The sequence below is a fragment of the Pogona vitticeps genome, chromosome 3, assembly GCF_051106095.1.
Source record: "Pogona vitticeps strain Pit_001003342236 chromosome 3, PviZW2.1, whole genome shotgun sequence".
Lineage (NCBI taxonomy): Eukaryota > Metazoa > Chordata > Lepidosauria > Squamata > Agamidae > Pogona > Pogona vitticeps.
The window spans coordinates 113823594-113846231 of NC_135785.1; the positions used below are offsets into that span (position 1 = coordinate 113823594).

The window sequence follows — 22638 nt, forward strand, 5'->3', positions numbered from 1 at the left end:
CACTACAGGGACCCTATGAACACCTTTACCTGTCTACAAACACTACTATTAATGATGTGTGCTACACTAGTAACCTGGGGCAAAAAAAAAAAAAAAAAAAAAAACCACAGAAGCTCTTTGCCAATTTAAACACTCTTTCTCTGACTAACACTTATGAGTCAATTCTTACTCATAAGTGGCTGATTACAAGCCTATTACACTATACGTAAGTGTTAAACAAAACCCCTTCTGACACATTAGGGAGAAAGCTGGCCACAAAAAGCAAGCACATAAAAAAAGAGGTACAAAGTCATTCCCTCCTTCCAGTCAATGACAGTTAACTACCAAAGTTGTGGAGGTGGAGCGAAGGCTTCTCGTTTTCTGGAAAAAAGAGTGGAAACGGTTCCCACTTACACCCTATCTTGTTCAACCTTTCTTTTCTCCACCTGAGGGACTCTCCAGTGTGTGCTAACTGCTCATTGAACAAAGTCTCTCTGCTGTGCCTACTTGCTAGGCAGCCTCTTCCTGTTTTTGACAGCAACCTAATTTGATTCTTCTTCACAGAGGCTCAAGCACACTGCACACACCAACTTGACACAGTCTCTTATATTTTGGTCAAGCCACAGCATATTGATTGTCTTCTTTTTTTTCTCTCCACTCACTAATTCTAGCTAGCCTTCATTTGTAAAAGAGAAGCTGATTTTAGGGTCATGATACCTGACAGTATTGATCAAATATGTATACCTTTATCAAAGCACAGCCACCATCTGTAATTGTACCAAATATGCAATCAACACAGGACAGCTAGGAGATTTTTCCAAGTCTGATCTTATGGGAGCACAAAATGTCCAAATACTGAGTCATGACTAATATGATTTTTGTTTCTTTAAGGAATACTGTATCCAGATAGTTTCTACTGAACAACTTTTATTTGGGGATTCTTGGAATTTGAAGATTGATACTATATAGATGCTTCCTTCCAAGTCTCTTCTTGTAGGCCTTGCCATTTTGTTCAATAACCAGCGCGCAAGCTGAAGCTACACAAATATTTTCTTCATCACATTCTCTGGAATTCTGGATAGCTTGTTTAACAGCAATCACCAGATAGTGTAGCACAGAGGTCTCCAACCCCCAGTCCTGGTCCATGGCCTGAGCCAGACCGGGCCACGGAGGCAGACCTCCCCCCCCCCCACAAACGCACTCCTCCCTCACACACAGCCTGTTTGTGCCTGCGTGTGCATGCCTACGCTGACGTGAGTGCTCCCCCACCCCTTCGCGCATGCCCATGAGTGCCCTCTGAGAGCCAGGCTGCCCGTTACGCATGCACATGAGCACAGGGGGGGGGCACCTTCCCCAGCCAGTCCACAGGGCTAAAAAGGTTGGGGACCACTGGTTTAGCAGATAGAGCTGGGGATATTCGTGTATGAATATTCCCCACAGGTGGAAATAACAAGGGTCCACTCACCATTTCACCACTGGCGCAAGCTCGGCAGAGCCTTCCTATCACACCGTTGCCAGCAACTGATTAGCCACTCCTGGCAGGAGGCGGGATGACAAGCCTCTCTGCCAGGTTGCAGAGTGGCTAATTCATGGCGGACAGCACGATAGGAAGGTTCCGCCGAGCTCACATCAGCAGCGAAAAGTTGAGTGGAGAGTGGACCCTCATCATTTCCACCTGTGGGGGGATATTTGTATACAAGTACCCCCAGCTCTAGCAGCAGACTTTAAATGCCACGTGTTTCACCAATATATACATTTCGCAGTACATACAGGAAAGAAGAATACTAATCACTGTATACTAATCACAGACAACATTAAAACCACTGACAGGTGAAGTGAACAGATTGATTATATCATTAAAATGGCACCTGTCAAGGGCTGAGATATATTAGGCACCAAGTCAACAGTCAATTCTTGAATTTCATGAGTTGAAAGCAGGAAATATGGGTAAGTGAAAAAAATCTGACTCTCACAAGGGCCAAATAGTGATGGCTAGGCAACTGGATGAGAGCATCTCCAAAATGGCAAGTTTTGTGGAGTGTTCACGGTTAGTACCTACCAAAAGCGGTGCAAGGAAGGACAAATGGTGAACCGGGATAAGGGTCACATGTGCCCAAGGCTCATGGATGCACATGAAGAGCCTCGTGGCGCAGTGGTTAAAACGCTGTATTGCAGCTAAAACTGTGCTCACGACCTGGGGTTCAAATCCCAGGTAGCCGGCTCAAGGTTGACTCAGCCTTCCATCCTTCCGAGGTCGGTAAAATGAGTACCCAGCTTGCTGGGGGGGGGGGGCAATGTGTAGCCTGTATAATTAAAATTGTAAACCGCCCGGAGAGTGCTTGTAGCGCTATGGGGTGGTATATAAGTCCAAAAACAAACAAACAAACAAACAAACAAACAAATAAATAAATGAATGAATGAATAAATGAATAAATGAAGAGCGAAGGCTAACTTATCTGGTCCGATCACACAGAAGTGTTAGTATAGCTCGAATTGCTGAAAAACCTAACGCTGGCAATGACAAAAAGGTGTCAGAATATACAGTCCATCTGTTTGCTGTGTATGGGGCTGTGTAGCCACCAAATGGACAGAGTGCCCATAATGACACCAAAAGTGTCTACAGTGGGGATGTGAGAATCAAAACTGAACCATGGAGCAATGGAAGAAGGTTGCCTGGTCTGACTAATCATGTTTTCTCTTAGATCAGGTGGATGGCCAGGTGTATGTGCATTGTTTACCTGGGGAAGAGATGGCAGCAGAATGTACTATGGAAAGAAGGCCTGCCGGCAGAGGCAATGTTACACTTTTGGCAATGTTCTGCTGGGAAACCTTGGCTCCTGGCATTCATGTGGATGTTACTTTGAAACATACCACCTACCTAGAGATTGCTGCAGACCACATACACCTCTTCATTCCAATGGTACTCCCTGATGGCAGTGATCTCTTTCAGCAGGATAATGCACCCTACCATCCTAAAAAAAATTGTTCAAAAATGATTTGAGGAAAATGACAAAGAATTCAAGGTGCTGCCTTGGCCTCCAAATACCGCAATATCAATCTAAATGAATATCTATGGGAAGTGCTGGAACACCAAATCCAGTCCATGGAGGCCCCACCTCTATACTTGCAGGGCTTAAAAGGATCTACTGCTAATGACTTGGTGCCAGATACCACATGACACATTCAGAGGTGTTGTGGAGTTCATGCCTTGATGTATTGTAGCTATTTTGGCTGCACAAGGGGGACCTACGCAATACTAAGCAGTTGGTTTTAGTGTTATGACTGCTCGGTGTATATACCTATGGATTGGATAATTGTCTTTGTGAACTACATGAGGTTTGGCCACTGTATAAAAACTAAGCTGTAATACTGCCTTTTAACTCTTGTGTGTGTTTTGTGTCATCAAGTCGGAGCCAACTTATAGAGATTCTAATAGGGCTTTCATGGTAAGTGAGACTACATAAGTGATGTTGGCAGGAAGCCAAGAAACTTAAAACCAGCAATTTTATTGGTGACCAATTATGACTGGACATGGCACACAACAGAATACCTCTACAGCATGCAACATTCCTAGCCCCAACACTGCATCTGGTGGCACAAACAAAGGCACAGCTAGGGTTACTGTGATACAGGCTATACAGATCTTGGAAAAAAATAAACCAATCATCCCAAGATACTGTAAAGATGTAAATAAGGATGGCAATGTGCTCTGTATAGGGATGTTCTGAAAATTTAAATGGTGCAAAATGATGCTGCCAGTTTCTAGAAGGATGTGCGAAAACAAACGATCAGTTCTACAACAATTTAATTAATTATTAGTTAGCTTTATGCTCAACTCTTCCTCTCTCTGTGCCTATATATTTATGGTCCTGCCTGCCTGCCCCTATATGCTGTAATCCATCACCAATTAAAGTCTACACTTGATGCCCTGATCTGTATTCGACCACTATATGGTTACATAAACATCCAGAAGGAAAACTGTACGTATTCTCTATAAGTGAACAGTCTGGTGTTCACAGGAAAGATTACAAGACTTCCAAAAACATTTGCAAGATCCTTATTCAGAAAGATGCTTGGAAGTTGTGAATCATGCCAAGTATTTGATTGCTGTTTCAAAAGTTTTACTTTCATTGATTTAATTTGTCTTATTAAGAGGAAGCCTATTAGGACTCCATTTAAAAGAAAAAAGAAAAACAGATACATGTGCAGTGCTACTCCAGGAGGAACATGAAAACTGCTCTTGAATTTTTAGATTTCAATTAAAAGTGTATCTGGTTCTGTAAACTGGATAGTATTGCTTCAGTGGCTGGTTACATGGAACGTTCTTTCATATTAGTTACTGAAACATCCAATCTTATGTGTCATCAAAAGGAAATAAAATTATAATTAACCCTCTTGCACTGTGTAAACCATGAAAAGTTTACAGGAGTGAAACTGCCTCAGCCTTACAAGTCTTCATTTTCCACATATGATCTACATAAGGGAAATAGCTAGTGATTTCTCTGACAGTGCAACTAAGAGAATCTTCTGATGTGGTAAATAAATGGAAACTATTGATATCGTCACAAAACACTAAAGTGCCTGATAGACCAAATTTGGATAGCTAAGCCATCCTCATACTATGTCTTAACCGACCAGATAGGCGGGATATTAATTAATTAAATAAATAAATAAATAAATAAACACAGAATTGCTACTTATAAAAGATTAATGTGTTTTTAAAAACTGCAAACAATTAGAAATAGGTTGCTAATGTGTAAGCCAATACATAAATGGTGTTTCAATGTGGTCTTCTTCAGCTGTTTTGGAATACAATTCCAGCTATTCCTCACTACTGAATTGCTCTCTACTTTCATGCTGGCCAGTTGACTAGACCTGGAATTCCAAAACATTTGGAGGGGATCAAGTTGGAAAGTCTGTCCTAAGGTGTTATATTTGAAGATTCATCTGGGTATATGTTTCACAAATACATGTTTTGCTAATCTATACATTTATAGATTGGGACCTCAATACCTGGCAGATCGTCTTCTCCCACCCAGATCTACCTGAATCACCCGACACAGCCGGCAGGGACGGCTGAGGGGTCTGACGCCGAGGGAGGCCCGGAAGGAAAAAACAAGAAATCGGGCCTTCTCAGCGGTGGCCCCTCGGCTGTGGAACACCCTTCCCACTGAAATTCGGCTGGCACCCTCGCTGGGCATTTTCAAAAGCCAGCTGAAAACTTGGCTATTCAAGCAGGCCTTCCCTTCAGTCAATTAAGTCATTCTTATTTTTCTTCTTTTATTCTTGCCATCTTGGGACTCTTTGCTTTAAATTAACTGTTAAAATTGTAAATTTATATTACATTTTATATCATTTTGTTTTTAATGTAAAACTGTATATTTTAAATTGTTTTTATCTTCTAAGTTGTGAGCCACCCAGAGTAGACTATGTCTAGATGGGCGGCATATAAATGCAATAAATAAATAAATAAATAAATAAATAAAATAAATGTAGTTCACTAATAAACCTAAAACTGGAAAGACTCATTCCATGCCACCCAAACATACTGTCTATCTAACAATCTGAAATTTTTGCACTGTTTAGCTCTAATCAGCAGAAATTACAGGCTAAATTGTTTACTCACTTTGTTAGGAATTTGTATACCATTTAATGCAGGGACGGACAACCATTCTGCAGGGTGGGAGATGCAATGACTCCTAGGCTGCACGTTGGCCTGCAGCTGGACTAAGTACTAAATGAGGGACTCTGATATCCATCTCCTGATTCAGATAATACTTGCTTATTACATTATACTATGTTTTTCTTCCAGTGAGTTCAAGGTGATGTATATGGTAGAGGTATACCAACCTCTACCTTATTCTCAGGATAATCAGTGAAGTTGGTCAGAGTGTGCAAGAACAACCATCTAAGGTTCAAAATTGCCATTTCTCCACTGCTAACAGCAGATTTGTTCTACTCCATCCAAATGGATGACTGAACAACTGGGCAGCAATTCAAAATGAATGGGGCACCCTGACCTCCTGCTCAAATGGTCAAAGGCGCAACTCAACACTACAGGAATACATGTATGCCCATTCATATTCACTAGCAAACTACACACTCCTGCAATACTGACATCTCTCCTTTGGTACCTCCCTTGGTTTTTATCCCCATTAGAGAGGAAGGGCAAGCATTTATTCCTGTCTGTATGGAATTCTACCTGCTAGCCTCCATCCAATGCCCTTTCATCAATGACTACCAGGCTAGGACTTAAATACAAAATTAAAGAGGAATCTCACCTACCCACCTGTGTAACATTCCTCCTCTCACACACAACAGGAAAAAGGAAATAATCCACTTTCTCTGGTTTTTAGTTTATAGTAAACAAACTGACACAGATTTTCCCTGCACTGGTAAGCACTCTGGTAAGAAATCTGACAAAAGGAACAAACTGTACATCAGCCAACATAAAGAGCAACAGCTATACAAGTTTTAGAAGTCTGCACAAATGCAAAATATAACTATGAAAAAGTTAAATTTGGAAACCATATTTTGAAAATAGTGTTCCAGAGTTACTGTCACTTATTTAAGAGATACAAAGCAATAGTTCTAAGAAAAATGTGTGTTTACTTTGTATAATTCCAAACTGTTCCTAGCATATAAAGGTACACATGCCTGGGAATCTATCCAAGTGCTCACAGACACTTACCACTACTAAACATTTTGTATTATAAACACAAAACAAGACTGTTGAAGCATGTAGGCCACCCATAAAGACATATGTTGGGAATGAGTACATCCCACAATTTGACATCTACAAGAATTTCTATGATAGAGATGTAAAAAGTAGGGGAGAGAATGAGAGGGAGAAAAGCTTTCCCACATCTTGCAAAAAAATCCAAGAAGTTTTAAGGAAACGAAGGGAAAGTATGTACAGTATTATTTTCATTTTCAGAAGGAGTGAAAATATTTATATCACTAGGGCTAATAATGCTGCTGGAAAAGTTCTAGTTCCAAAGCTCAGAGGTACCAATATAGTGATAGCAGTATTACTGCACCTGCCTGTATCAGAAAACAAGCTATAACAGGACTTGATGGAGGGGAAAAAAACTTTAGAAAGTATAGTTTCCATGACATCTTCAGGTATTTGGTCCAAACTAGGAATCTCCAAGCATATTGCTTCTATGATATGGCAGTACGGCTTTCATACCACAAAGGCTCCTCTTACTTCATACTTCACTTAGATTCCTCCATTTTCTGTGTCAAAACAAATGTGTTTCAAAGTACAGTATATGCATACTAACTGACACAGTGGAGAAAAGTGGAGAAGATCAAAAGTTCCAAATCAGCAACACCGAATCTCTTAAGTCATTTTCTGATTACTGTGTTTTTCCAAAGTTCTGCCAACCATTCACTGAAAAGAACAAATAGATGTAGGCTCAGCACAGCAAAGTTTCTGTAACTTTTTTATGAAGCCTTCATATTAACTAACACTGAGGTCCATCCAGTTCAACAGGACTAAACTTCCCTAACCGTGCACACAGGGCTGCCACATGTGTACTGTGAGGTACTATTACAGAGTTCAGTAGTAAATTTAGTTTTATTGCACTCCTTAATTATTTTCCTAGCTCTCTCTCTGACAAACATGTTTTCAATTGTCTTCTGTAGGACAACACTGATGCCTATGAATGTTTCTAAGCTCAGATAATAAAAGCTTCTTTTTATTATTATTATTTTACAAGAATAGAAGAATTAAAAGAATTAGGCCATGTCACCAGTCTGACAACACAGCATATAATGATTCAGAATGTTTTTAAGGTGGCACTTCCACGAGAAACAATGTTGGCCATTGGCACCAATGGTAGCTTCCTTCCTGTACCAAGTAGCCTAGAAGAGTCATCACAGGCGTATGGGGTGGAAATTTAAACACACAGACACATACACTTTGTACAGCTCCAGTTCTTAGCAAGATCTTCTCCCCAGCTGCTGAGAACAAATTCATGCAAAGCTGAACCATGAATTAACATAATTTACAATTTGGTTCTAACCCACATTACTTCAGATGGTCATGAATAGCTCTCCAGGACCAGTACAAAAATGTGGACAAGTGATTTCAAGCACATGATGTGGAATAGCAGAACACCTCAGACACTGATTCCTAGTGTGAGATTATGATGGTTAACAAATGCCTCATGTTCATGTAGAAAAGAGCTGAGGAAACCGGCAACCCTCCAGAGGCTGTCAGATGTTACTTCCAATCAGCACTGGCCAGACTGTTCAATGGTTACTGGATGACAGGAGCAGTTATTTACCAACTACTATACATGGAAGACTACAGGTTCTCCATCCCAATCTAGAACATTCTTGAAGATATATGCTTTCCACAGAAGAATTTCACTTACTCACTCCCAAAGATGCTTGGCTCATTCACACTCTCCCATCCCACCGAGCATCATACAAAAGATCCAGTATTCAACAAGCAGCCAGATGCCCTCCTGTGAAGCTCACAGGGAAAGCACTCTGGTGACCTTCTCCACTTGTTTGTTCCCTGAAGATGATGTTCAGAAAAGATTGCCTCCACACAGGAACACGGAAGTTTTTAATAAAGTTTATTGACAACGTGTAGCCATGCTAGCACGGAGCAAGTGAGGAGAAGGCTTTTCCCTAACTCAGATCAAGACCTGAATTTAAGGATCTATTTAACCTAACAGTCTCCTAACAATAGAGACAATGCCCTTGACAAACCCACAAGCAGGGCATCAAAGCTAAAGCCACGCCTTATCAGTGCCTAGCAACTGATAGCCAAGGGTAGACCATCTCTGCAAATGGAGGCTCCACTCACCTACCACGGCTGATACTTAAAAGATGCCCGTTGTACACATTTCTGTAAGTTGAGACTGTCCTGCCAGGGGAGTCGAGAGAGGCGTCTCGCCCAAGATCGTGTTGCCAACAACCAGCAGCCAGACACTCTGGAGCCGGACAAACGCTGCCGCCCCACCTATATGGCCCTCCAAAAAGAAGCCACTCGTATGCAAAAAGCAGGCTGCTCCTGAACATGGAAGCTCTTCTTCCCTCCCCCCCCCTTGGTACACAGCGCTTATGATAAGTGGTGGAGTCCTCGCAATGGCCTGACTGCCCCCACAAGCCAATCTCGGTTCTGCTCACCTTTTAAACCGAAAAGCCTTTACTTTCAGAGCCGGAACCGCCCCGGGAGCCCAGCCCTTCTTCCTCCTTTCCCAGAGCAAGTCCTCCTCCTCCTCCTCCTCACCTGGCGGGCAAGGCGCCCGGCCCACTACGTGTTGCCACAGGGGGTCCGAGGCAAAGGGCTTCGTCTCCCGCGTCGCCGTGCCTTCCCCATCACACACACCACGCAGCGGTCCCTCCGGCTGCTGCTCCTGCTGCCGCCACCGACAGGTCGCCCCGGCCAAAGGCAAAGCCAGCCAGCAACCGCCCCGCCCCGGCCCGCCCCCGTAGCGAGCGGAAGAGGCGGTAGCCGGCCTTCCACCGCTTCCGCGAAAGGAGGGCGGCCATTTTGAGCGCAGGAGGTGCCTCCAAAGTCCCGCCCCCGCCGGAGGCCCGGAGTAACGGGCTGTGGGAGATTCGGCGGCCTTTGGCTCCAGGGTGGTTGGGTTTTTTTTTCCTCTTCCTTCCCTCATAATATCCTGTAAGAAAAGAAACAAGGAGGCGCTGCGGGCTGTCCTTACTGGCCGGGGCCTTCGGAAGGCTAGCCAGCCAGGGGTGAGATTTGCTGATCTCAGGGGCGGTTCCTTTTCGTCAGGCGCGGGAGGATCCCGGTGCGAGCCGCAAGGGTTGGGGGGGTCGTCCGAGCTCGGTGGAAAGAGGAAAGAAAGGCGGTCATCTCCCTTCCGTCGACTTTCTTCGCTTGTTTACAAAAATCAGACGAGCCTGGCTCGCCACAGGGTACCGTGGTCCCCACGACCTCCTGCAAAGTCGAGGAAGGATTTTGCCCCACATATTAAGGGCAAGTTGTGTGGCAAAAAATCTTTCCCTTCACCTGGATTGGAAGCCAGTCGCCTCTCTGATGGGAAGCGAACAGTCTGGAGCAGTGGGAGGGGGGGAATCCTTACAGGTACCAATTACTACGCATTTAAAATGGCACACGGCTCGGGATGTTACTGATGATGAGCAGCTGATGATTGCCTGCCCACTTCTTTTCAGGAATGTAAATCGCCATGTGTAATTACCAAGACATGTATAACTGCCAAGTCTAAAAACACTGTGTTAATTATCCTATTTATATACGTACATAGCTCCAATGTAAGAGTCAAAGTTTGGACTTTCTAGTCAAGTCGGGAATCTTTGTTGTTGTTTAGTTGTTAAGTTGCCTCCGACTCTTCGTGACCCCATGGACCAGAGCACGCCAGGCCCTCCTGTCTTCCACTGCCTCCCAGAGTTGGGTCAAATTCATGCTGGTAGCTTTGATGACATAGTCCAACCATCTCCTCCTCTGTTATCCCTTATTCCTCTTGCCTTCACACTTTCCCAACATCAGGGTCTTTTCCAGGGAGTCTTCTCATGAGATGGCCAAAGTATTGGAGCCTCAGCTTCAGGATCTGTCCTTCCAGTGAGCCTCAGGGTTGATTTCTTTCAAAATGGATAGGTTTGTTCTCTGCAGTCCAGGGGACTCTCAAGAGTCTCATCCAGCAACACAATTCAAAAGCATCAATTCTTCGGTGGTCAGCCTTCTTTATTGTCCAGCTCTCACTTCCATACATCGCTACTGGAAAAACCATAGCGTTGACTTTCCGGACCTTTGTCGGCAAGGTGATGTCTCTGCTTTTTAATATGCTATCTAGGTTTGTCATTACTTTTCTCCCAAGAAGCAAGCGTCTTTTAATTTCATGGCTGCTGTCACCATCTATTTCGTGGTTGCTGGTCAACCAGACCAGATGGGCGGGATATAAATCAAATCAAATAAATAAATAAATCTGCAGTGATCATGGAGCCCAAGAAAGTAAAATGTGTCACTGCTTCCATATCTTCCCCTTCTATTTGCCAGGAGGTGACAGGACCAGCGTCCATGATCTTAGAATGCAAGTTAAGACCATTCACACTTAAGAGGTGGGTGGAGTGACAATCCTTTTATGCTTAGGCCAGTCATCATCTTGGTCCCATGTTTAATCATGTGCCTAATGGAAACCAAGCTGCATGTAATTTTCAGAAATTTTTGAGTGGAAGTTGACATGCGGTTTTGGGAATGGTATTCTGTTTTGGTGATTATGTGACAGTGACCAGGTCTTGTTGGTGTTTGTGTAACTTGCTGTGGCAAACTGAAGAAGTAACAGGATGCATCTTGATCGTGCCATTAGGCACATGATTAAACATGGGACCAAGATTATGACTGGCCTAAGCATAATAGGATTCTGTCACCCCTCCCTATCTTTTAAGTGTGAATGGTCTTAACTTGCATTCTCAGTTATCACTGATTAAAATTTATTTAGCTTTTCTCTTTGCACATTTTCCCCCTTTTCCAACATGTTATTGAAGCTGTGAGCTTTGTCATTGCATGACTTAACATCACAGAAACCTTTGGTCCTCCACATGCTTCACCTGCAACTCCCATCCAACCTACTCTGTGTGAATAATGTTAAAGGAATATACCAGTTATAGTCTCAAATGTCTGGAGAGGCAGACATTCCCACTTCTGCACTAGATTATCATGCTAGATCTTGGCTGCTCCATGTTGCCAAAAGGACAAAGTATGTCCAAGTCATGGTGCTAGGGGGTTCTTATGATTCAAAATCAGGAGAAGAATTTCACATGGTAGCTGTAATAGAATTTATGATCTTTGTGAATAGGTCCTGTATGCAGTTGTTAGCATTATGCCATGGAAGTTATTTTGATGCAGTAATTTGGCGGGGCAGTGGAATATGTTTCCCAGCAACTGGGTTTCTTACGACACGAAATAGTAGAGTGGGCACAGATTTAATTGCAGCCATCTAACCAAATGGTTGGTGTTTATAAAAAGTGTTTTCTAAATGGACAATAAAGGGAGTAAAATACATCTGTCATATTGCAAGAATATAGTGTAAATGTTCAACTATGTTCCTGATCAAGCTTGGTTTGGATATATTACATTCTACCAAACAGAATTCACAATGTTATTTTAAATTTTTGGATTCTTTTTTAAGAGATTAAAGATAGCTAATGTATGCATCCTCTGTCAGAACAATTCTTGTGGAAGTAGAGAGTACAGGTGGTGTAGGAGGGAAAATATTGTTTACATACAGCTTTACACACTGAGAAAGAATGACAGAAAGGAATATAATAGCAAACGAGCCAAACTGAACAGGTATTTGCATATCTTGTGAATGTGTGTGCATGTTGTATATGAAGAGGGAGTTACCTTTTGCTCATGCCCATACACAGTATAAAAAAGAGGAGAGTAAAACTCACCATTGTTCTTCACTTTATCATGCTGAGCTCTGCTGCTTTCTTTTGCTCTTCTCCCCTACAAAAATACAAAAGTCCTACATGATCAGACCAGGGGAAGCCAGATGCTTCTGGGAAGTTCATAAGAAGGCAACAGCCCACTCCTCGTATTTGCTTTCTAGAACAGCTAGTCTTCAGAGGTAAACTTCCTCTGAATGTGGAAGTTTCATTTAGCTATCATGGCTGACAACCATCAGTCAATCAAGTTGTTCCCCCATCAAGGACCACTAACTCACATTCATAGAAAATGGCAGGAGATAGTCACTGTTTTGCTTCTGAACACTAGTGAAGTTAAAAGGAATGAATCCACCTATGTATTTATAAATAAATAGGTTTGAAAGAGGGTTATTTTGTACCAAGAATAGTACTGTAATCAAGATTTGACAAAGTACACACTGTTACACACAACACTTTTATAGTATACTGCTTTCCTGCCAGTTTAACTTGAAGGTACAAGAATTAGCTGAAACGTTTTGTCTTTTGGCCAATAACCAGATTTTAAAAAAAATAAAAAGCAAACATACTTCAGCATTTCCTTTTACAGGTGGTGTCTTATTGTTCAAAATACCTCCCTCTTCCCTACAGTACAATGTAAAGCTATTTCTTCATTCTATCACCTAGAAATACCAACTCTCTGTAGCTTTTTGCCATTGCTTAACTTCTGTCTTCACTGCATCATCTTAAGAGTTGCCTTGTAGATCCCACTTTGAGAAGTGGAAATAACAAGATTTGAGATTAGGACCACAGAAACGGTCAGGGCTAGGATTAAAATAGCAGTGAGTTCTTGGATTATGTGACAGTCTGAATTATATCATTCATGAGTGTTTCACTAATGCATTTACTGGCATAAACTGTTCATACATGATTTTCAGCAATAGAGGTTTTTTTCTCCTATTTTTCTCCTATTACACATTCAATAACAGCATGTTGTTTACTGTGCATTGACTCACCTGAAGTAGCACTCTTTATAATGGCTAAAAATCAATTTGCATTATACATTCAAGTTGTGTTGCATATGGAGTGTATCACAATAACAGGTACACAGCATCTACTTTTCAGCTGCTTCACAGGAAAAACTATTGAATTAGCCTTTGTATCTAAGTCTTTACACCTTGCTGAAATCTTTCTCCTGGCTGAATTCTCCTTCCCTCAAGCTGGTGCAAAACCTGAGACGTTCCTGAATTCTACCTTGGTAGTTTGTTTCAATGAGAACTAATTCAGTATGGACTGGGGGTGGGAAATAAAACCCACTCTGCAAATGTGCTTGCAGCTCACATTACACAAAGTGAAAAAGCCAGCTAGGAGGATGGGTGATGTCAAATGACATCATAATTCACTTACTGTTCAGTCTTAGTGTAACTATACCACCAGAATCTCTAGGCCCATGCTGTATGTCCAGCCATAACCCTTATTTAGATGTTCCTTAAATGGATAAATCACAATACTTAAGAGGAGAGTGCCAGACCCTTCCTCTTTATCATCACTGTCACCACTTGGAAAGCAAAGGGTCTGAAGAAGGGATGTTCCTAATCATGTGTAGACTCTGTATATACTTTGCTTCCTACATAGAGAACACACCAATTGAGTGAGAAAAGACTAGGCATACAGATGGGCATCGAATCAATCAACTATTGATTCGATGGTTTGTGTCAGTTTGTTTTTTCAGCCAAACAGGTGTTCATTGGCTCCTAGCCTTGCCTCCTACAGCTGGCGCCCACTCAGAAGCAGTGCCAAGAGGAGGCAGGGCAGGGCTTCTGAGTGGATGCCCACCAGAGGCGGCAGGGCTGGGAACTGCCAAATACCTGTTCAGTCAAAAAATGAACCACTGAAGTGGTGATTCATGCCCATCTCTAGGCAATCACCTCTTAAGTATAGTAGTTCTACCTATGGGAGTAATGCCAACTTAATCTTCAATTATTAAGCATTCCACATGCAGGATACTCCCTCATTAAGGATCTACACCCTGAAATAAAGATGTACTTTGTGTGACTAACAGATTTGTATTAACATTGTTAATATATCTACTGTCTCTAAATTTTAGAAATATATCTTTAGATCAGGGGTCTCAAACATGTGGCCCGGGGCCCATTTGTGGCCCACCGGATGATAGTTTGTAGCCCCTGCCTTGCCTGTCCCCCTGAAGTGCCCACACATCCTCTGCTGTCAAGAGTAAAAAAAAGCCAAGCCTCACTCACCGGCTGTCTTTGAAGACAGTGCCTCTTGCACCCTCCATCTGGAACTGCAGCCTGCCCACCTGAGTGTGCCTTTTTTTGAGGGGGGGCTCTCAGAGGAAGGCTGCTGGACCTCCGTGCATGTGTGTGTGTGCATGCACGCACCTGTGGGGGCCCCGCCCAGTTCTGTTTAATTTCATGGGTACCAATGCGGGCTTTTCTCCTTTGGCAAGGCGATTCTGGGAGGCTTTAAAAAAATTTTGTGCCCTCCTCCCCCCCCCCCGCTAGGCGGTCGCCAAAGCTCCCTCCCTTTTCTTCTTCGTCCTGCTGCTGCTGGTGGTGGTAGTGAAGAAGGAGCTGGAGGGGGTCATGGCCGGTGATGACGGCTTGCACACTCCTCCTCCTTGGAGCCCCAGCCGGGCTAAGGAAACTCCCGGGCGGCTTCCTCGGGCTCTTGCTCCGCTTGGCGGAAAATCTGATGCAGCCCAGCCTCACCCAGACTCTGCCTCCAGCGGCCCCCAGGTAAATTGAGTTTGAGACCCCTGCTTTAGATATTTCTCCATTTTTAATATTTCTGTTTTAGAACCTGTGGAACTCCCTACCACAATATCTTGGTGTTTCCCAACTTGCCTGTTGCCACCAATTCTCTTCATGTACTGTATTTTTCTGTGTATAAAATGCCCCCATGTATAAGACTTTTCTAATCCAAAATTAAGAAACCGAAGTGGGGATTAGCAAGTGTAGGGGAAAAGGGATTAAAGCGCTGCAGGATCACTTTGATCCCTTCTTTCCCCTCCACTTGTTTTTGTTCTCTCCTCAGCTTATTTCCATGTATAAGATGACCCTCAATTTTAGTCTAAAGATTTTAGACAAAAGTATAGCATTATACACGGAAAAAATATGGTACTTTGAAATCTCATTGCAACTTAGTATGATTGTCTTATAGAAGAGATGTACAATAATGGAAAACTCAGTGTGATTTATTCAATAAGAGTATTTAAAGGAATGGCAGAAGACAATTAAGTACATAATTTGATTTTTTTTTAAAGTACTTAACTGGACAAAATCCAATAGTAAGTCACAGCTAGCGTAAGTTCTTTGAAACAGTGGAGAGTTGGTGGATCAACTCATCTGTAAGTTCCATTGAGTCAATGGGCCTACTTTGTGACTTGCTACTGAATTTCTGTCAATGATAATTTATAAGACTCAAGAGCCACTGTAGTTGACAAAGTCTTTTAGGTGGTTTTTAATCCCAGGCCAAATTCATTAAACTGCACCCCAGTAAATCTGGCACAATCTTTCTCTGATGCCAAAGTTCCTCCAGTTGTACCTCTGGCTGCTTGGAGAGTTGAGCTGACTTTGAAGCCCACTTACTTTGTCCTTCTTCTGATAACTCTTCCACATAGCCATCTCCTCACATAACACTGGCACCTGCTCCCTTTGTCTGCTCTTCCCCAGCAATATGTCATAAAGCAGGTGATGACTCAAACCTTTGCTTTCTCAGTCCTCACCTCACATCACCATCTCCAACTGGCTGTGTTGTCTTGGGCAAGCTTCACAGTCCCACGATGCCCCCAGAAGAAGGAAAAGGTAAGCCACTGCTGAGTACTCTCTACCAAGGAAATTGACTTGACAACATACAATTATTTAAGCTATTCTCAACATTTTTTCGCCACGGCAATAAAGGCAGTATGAAAGAAATACAAGCCAGATCAGGACTGTGTAAATCGAATAATGAACCTTGTAAGGTGGTGTATGAAGAATTGTTTCCAATCTGTGGCCCCCTTCAAATGTGCCAGGGGGTCAAATGGCCACTGTTGAGAATAGCTGGAGATTAACAAAAGAAATACAGTGGTGCCTCGATTTATGACCATAATCCTTTCCAGAAGATGGACGTAAATCAAAATGGTCGTAAGTTGAAGCACTATTTCCCATAGGAATTCATTGAAATGCAATTAATCCGTTCCGGCAGAAGAAAAAAATCGCACAGACAAAAAACACTGCAAGATTCATTGGAAATGTGATTAATCCCTTCAGGCTGAAGTGGGGGGGGGGAGGAAAAGCAATCAAGCGTGCAAGACCCATTGGAAATGCACAGAAAACAAAAGAAGCAGTTCAGAAATGCACAGAGAACAAAGGGGGGCAGTTGGAAATGCAAAGAAAACAAAGGAAAAAGCAAGGGAAGCATGCAGGACTCATTGGAAATGAGGAAACCCCCCAAAAGCAAACAACCCTCAAGACCCATTGGAAATGGGGGGAAGCCAAAAAACAAACAACCCCCCAAGACCCATCAGAAATGGGGGGAACACTCTAAAAAGCAACCAAAGCCACCAAGACGCACCAAAATGGGGGAGGGGAAGCCAAAAAACAAACAAACCCCTGAGACCCATCGGAAATGGGAAAAAACACTCCAAAAAGCAATAACCCAAGCCCCATCAGAAATGGGGTGGACAAAAACAAATAAACCCCCCAAGACCCATCAGAAATGGGGGAAAACACTTCAAAAAGCAATAAAAACCCCCAAGACCCATTGGAAATGGGGAGGAAACAAACAAACCCCCCCAAGACCCAACACAGCACAGAAACATAACCCCCCCAGCTCAAAAACATGCTGCAAAAACACCCGTAACAGTTTTTAAAAAGCAGAAAACAGCACTTTATCTTACCAGGCAGCTTGAAGCCTCCCTCCAAACACACACACACACTTCACTCAGAAGCAGAAGGAGGCAGTCCTGAGCCTATAACAACGATGCACACTCTCTAACTGCTGGGGTGAAAGAGCTACAAAGAAGCAGCCTCGTCGCCACCTGCAGTTAGAAATTTGAATTTTCTGCCTTTTTCCCCTGCCTTTTTCTGTTCATATGTGGAAACTCCAGTCACAAGTAGAAGCAAAATTTTGCGGCTGGAGCTGGTCATAACTCAAAATGGTCGTGAGTAGGGACGCTCATAAGTCAAGGCACCACTGTACCTAGCCTTCCTCTTCCTTTCGTCACCAAGCAGCTACCAGTAAAAATTGGTGCAACACAATATCAGTAGAAGACCTCCGACCTTACCAGTTACATTCTGACATCCCCTTTGGTCACAGAACTCTTTCCCAGAATACAAAATGTAAGTGGTTGTGGCAAACCCAGACCTACTGGGATATGTCACACAGTTACACTAAGCTGCCACCAACCATTCCCTTTAAGAAGTCACACAGACCAGGGATGGATTTTTAAACAATAAAAAGAATAAGGTTTATTTTAAATACACACAGGGAAAAATAAACAATCAGGTGAATAAAATAAAGTAACGTGGCTTATTCTCACTCATACAAGCATACAGGTTGGTTCACCTAGAACCCTTAACTTGAAGCACAGACCCTGAACCTATCAGTTCTGGCTAACCAACAGACACCTGAACCTATCAGGTTGGTACTCTGACACACAGTAGTACCCTGTCTGGCACCCAGACTTCCACAACAGCTTCTTCTTCCCAGCTGCTGCTTCGTCACATCCCAGTGTCTCTCAGCATCTCATAGTATCTCTCTCTCACCACACAGGCATCACACATTTATACAGTACAGCCCCTCCTCCTGATGTCCCGCCTTCCACTCCCCATAGGATGGAACTTTCCCTCCAAACCCATGACAGACAGGTAACATCAGTGCTGTATGTAACACCTCCCCTCTTTATAAGTTGTTTTGTAGGGGGAAAGCTAACGTGCTTTTCACCAAAAAACAACCTGTATAAAATACACAAAACCAGTTATACATACCATACTTACTTACTTATACTTACATTCTAAGTTAACCATAGCAATTAGACATTTAAACATTTACCATATACATTACATCCATTTACCTTTATTCATACAAACCAAATTCAAAAACAGGTACATTTTACTTTTTGTCATCATTATATACACATAGTCCATGTTTCTTTCGCCGTCTTCATTCTTCAGGTCTTCTTGATAAGGCGTCAGCAACACAGTTCACTGACCCTCTGACCACCTTCACTTCAAAGTCATAGTCCTGTAGGTTTAAAGCCCACCTCATAAGTTTGCTATTGTGGGTTTTCATTGTCTTTAACCATTGCAATGGTGAATGGTCAGTACACAGAATAAAATGTCTTCCCCAGATGTAAGGCTTGGCCTTCTGGATCGCGTAGACTATGGCCAAACACTCCTTCTCCACGGTTGCCAAATGTCTCTCACCTTTTTGAAGTTTCCTACTCAGGTAGGACACTGGATGCTGGTCACCATTCTCATCCTCCTGGCACAGAACTGCTCCTACCCCGCTGTTAGACGCATCGGTGTAGATGATGAACTCCCGGTCGAAGTCTGGAGCCCGCAGGACTGGATAGTTGATTAGCGCCTCCTTCAACCTCTGGAACGCCGCCTCACAGTCGCTGGTCCACGGGATGCGGTCATCAGCCGTCTTCCTCGTCAGATCGGTCAGCGGAGCCGCAATCTCGCTAAACCTCGGGATGAACTTTCTGTAGTAGCCCACCAACCCAAGAAATGATTTGACTTTTTTCTTGGTGTTGGGTCTAGGCCAATCACGAACAGCTTCTATTTTGGCCTCCAGGGGTTTTATCATTCCTCCCCCCACCATGTGACCCAAGTATTTTATTTCTGGGCTACCCAGCTGACACTTGCTGGCCTTTACTGTTAGCCCTGCTGCACTTAACCTCTGCAGCACTAACTCCAGGTGTATCAGGTGATCTTCCCAGGTATTACTGAAGATCCCTATGTCGTCAATGTAGGCCACTGTAAAGTCACTGAGCCCTGCCAAGGTCTGGTCCATCAGCCTTTGGAATGTGGCTGGTGCATTTCTGAGACCAAAGCTCAGGACTCGAAACTCATAGAGACCAAAAGGGCTGCAAAAGGCAGTCTTTTCTTGATCCCTGGGATCAATTCTTAATTGCCAATATCCCTTTACCAGGTCCAATGATGAGATGAACCGACAACCCCCTATGGTTTCAATCAGGTTGTCTAGCCTGGGCATTGGGTAGGCATCAGGAGTGGTTACACGGTTTAATTTCCTGTAATCAACACAAAACCTAATGCTCCCATCAGGCTTGTCCACAAGGACTATCGGAGAGGACCAAGGACTAGAAGAGGGGACGATTATGTTCTCCCTCAGCATCTCGTCCAGCTCCTTCCGCACCTTGTCCCTATAGGGTCCCGTTACTCGGTATGGGGATACTGCCTGCGGGGGTGCATCCCCTGTGTGGATCCGATGCATCACTCCCTTCACTATCCCCGGCTTGTTGGAAAACACCTGTTGATATTTACTAAGCAGCATTTTTAGTTCTTGCTGCTGGTCTTGGGTGAGTGCAGGACTGATCTTTACCTCCTCTGGGTTGTATTTTACTTCCCCTCTACCCTCCCAGAAGGGTAATTCAGCTTCCTCACTCTCAGCTGCTTTTATCGCAAATAAAACCCTCTGTTCCCCTCTGTAGTAGGGTTTTAGGGCATTCACATGAACCACCCTCCTTGCTTGGTTCTCCTCCTGCTCTATAAGGTAGTTCAGGTCTGACATCTTGGAAATGACCCTATATGGTCCTGCCCATTTGAGCTGCAGTTTATTCTCTCTGCAGGGCCTAAGCCAAAGCACTTCCTCCCCTGGGTCAAAGTGCCTCTCTCTAGCTTTGTGGTCATACCATGTTTTCTGTCTGACCTTCTGAGCTTGCAGGTTTTCTGCTGCCAGCTCTAGATTTCTCTTTAGGTCATTCATCAAGGTGTCTATGTAAGTCACAACGTCTTGTGGGTCATCCTGGGTGATCTGCTCCCAATTTTGTTTGATCAAATCAAGGGGCCCTTTCACCCCTAAGTGTGCAGCAAACATGTCAGAGTGCCCCCTTTGTAAGATCATGGGGCGATACTTTTCAGGTACCACCAGCTGACTTCTGATCCCATCTCCCCCTTTTGAGATATTCCTCAGGGTTTCTCTATATAAAATCCCCTTTTTCTCCAGAAATCTCACTGGGGTTTCAGGTGTTAGCTGGGTGTCAGTCACCTGTTCAAAACACTTTTGGAGAGTGGCGTCTGCCTTTTGCTCCTGTCCAAATCTGCTGTCTGTGGTTAAGGTTTCCACCACAGCTTCTGAACTCCCCTCTGCTTCCGTCTCTGGCTCATCATTACCCCCCTGAACTGTCCCTGTGGTGGCTTGTGAGCGTGTAATCACTAGCACCCGTTTCACGTGTTCAGCCAGGTCATTTCCCACGAGCACGGCTGCTGGCAGAGTCGATGAAATCGCTAGCCGCCAAGCTCCCCTCCAGCCTTGAAAGTTGACAGGTACCTCTGCTACTGGCAGAGAGATTACCTGCCCCTCAATCCCTGCCACCTTCATGCTCTCATTTGGGATTATAAACTCCCTAGGAATGATATCTGGATGGCACAGGGTTACCTGGGAACAAGTGTCCCGCAGCCCCCTATACTGACGGTCAAGTATTCCTACGTCCACCCCGGCTGTCTCAAACAACTGAGAATCTGTTTTCACCAGCAAGCAGCGTTTTACCTCCACAAGAGGACCATTTTCCTCAGCCTGATCAGCAGCGGTAGCTGTTCCAGACTGAGTAGCCATGGCAACAGGCTCCCTCAGTGAGACTGAGCCTTGCTCTTTCTGGACACAGAACACAGCTTTTGGCTTGGTTCCACTAGACTCCTGAGGCACCATTCCTTTTAGCTGCTTTAATTTCTGACACTCTGAGATTAGATGACCCTTTCCCTGACAGAAATAGCATTTTCTGGTGTATTTTGATTCTCTCTCATCTTGTTTTGGTTTTCCCTCCAAAATCTGAGGTCTTAGTTTCATGTCTGAGGGCTTCCCTTCACCATGGGCCCCTCCCCCTTGCTGGCTTTTCCCTGGTCCCTGAGAGTACTTGCTGTAGGTTTCTTTGGGTTTACCTACAGATTTCCCCTCACCCAAGGGCTTTCTTATTTGGGAAATAAAATCTGCGATCTCTGCGGCTGCTGCCACAGATTTCGGTTTCCTTTCCCTCACCTGGAATTTCAATTCCCCTTGCAGGACTGAATAGAACTGTTCCAGCGCTATCAAATCTTTAAGCTGCTCATAGGTCTCTGTCCCTTCCTGCGATAGCCATTTCTCAAGCAGCCTCACCAATTGGGCCCCCACTTGGGTAAAAGTCTGTTCTGGTTTCTTGGTGAGGGACCTGAATCTTTGTCTTAGCTGCTCTGCATTTATCCCATGTCTGGCAAACACCAGTTTTTTAAACTCTGCAAAATCTTTCATCAGTTCCTCAGGCATCTCGGCATAAACCTCAGCCAGGCTACCACTGATTAAAGACCGCATGATGGTCATCTTCTCAGTTTCCCTCACTGAGAAGTCCACAAACGCTCTTTCCACTAAGGAAAAGAACACCTCAGGACAATCTCCCTTGTGGTACACAGGGAATTTCTTCAGGTCAGCCTTAGACAGTTGGCCTCCCTCAGAATCCCTATTGTTATTATTGTTCTGGTTCATCAGTTCCAATTTTCTTAACTCATACGCCATCCTTTCTTTTTCCAGAGCAATTTTCTCTCTCTCCATTCTTTCTTCTCTCTCCATTCTCTCTCTCTCTCTCTCTCTAATTCAAATGCCATTTTCTCTCTCTCTAATCTTTCCTCCATTTCCCTCACCCTCAGTTCATGCTGTTGGGCTATGAGTATTTTTCTAAGTTCTGGGTTCTGCTCTCCTGTGCTGTCACCCTGCACTGAGCCAAATTCATCCTCAGAACCTTGGTCAATCTGGGGGTCTTTCACTTCACTCATTTCGGCCATCTGGCTTCGAGTCAAGGGCATAATCCCCCCTCAGAACAGGCTGCTTTAAAAGTCAAGCCTCAAAATAAAACGACCACTTTTTTCCTTTTTGCCTCAGAACCAGCTCTCCCTAGAGATTGCTGCTGTTCTTCAGCACTAACTTGCAACAGTATCGAGTCAGAGCCTACCCCCCTCTGCTGGGCCTCTCAGCTGGCAAGCTAGATCACTGTTACTACGCAGTTTTGCCTCAGCTTTTTCCCGCCAAAACTAGGCTGCCTCAGAGCACCTTAATCTAAGTCTCCCCAGTTGG

General features: G+C 43.8%; 1 protein-coding gene across 5 annotated transcripts in view; it reads right to left on the minus strand.

Moving 5' to 3' along the window:
* The window catches only part of SAMD8 (sterile alpha motif domain containing 8), a 127879-nt gene that overhangs the window by 15259 nt on the left and 89982 nt on the right, over positions 1–22638 (minus strand). For 2 of the 5 annotated variants that reach the window (XM_078391087.1, XM_078391086.1), the window contains exon 2: positions 12379–12433. In XM_078391087.1, coding sequence (XP_078247213.1) covers positions 12379–12381 — 3 coding nt within the window. In that variant the 5' untranslated portion in view covers positions 12382–12433. Of the gene's footprint in view, positions 1–2857; positions 2952–9126; positions 10435–12378; positions 12434–22638 lie in introns of those variants that run through there. The other 3 variants (XM_078391088.1, XM_020796156.3, XM_020796158.3) reach the window with 3 other exon arrangements.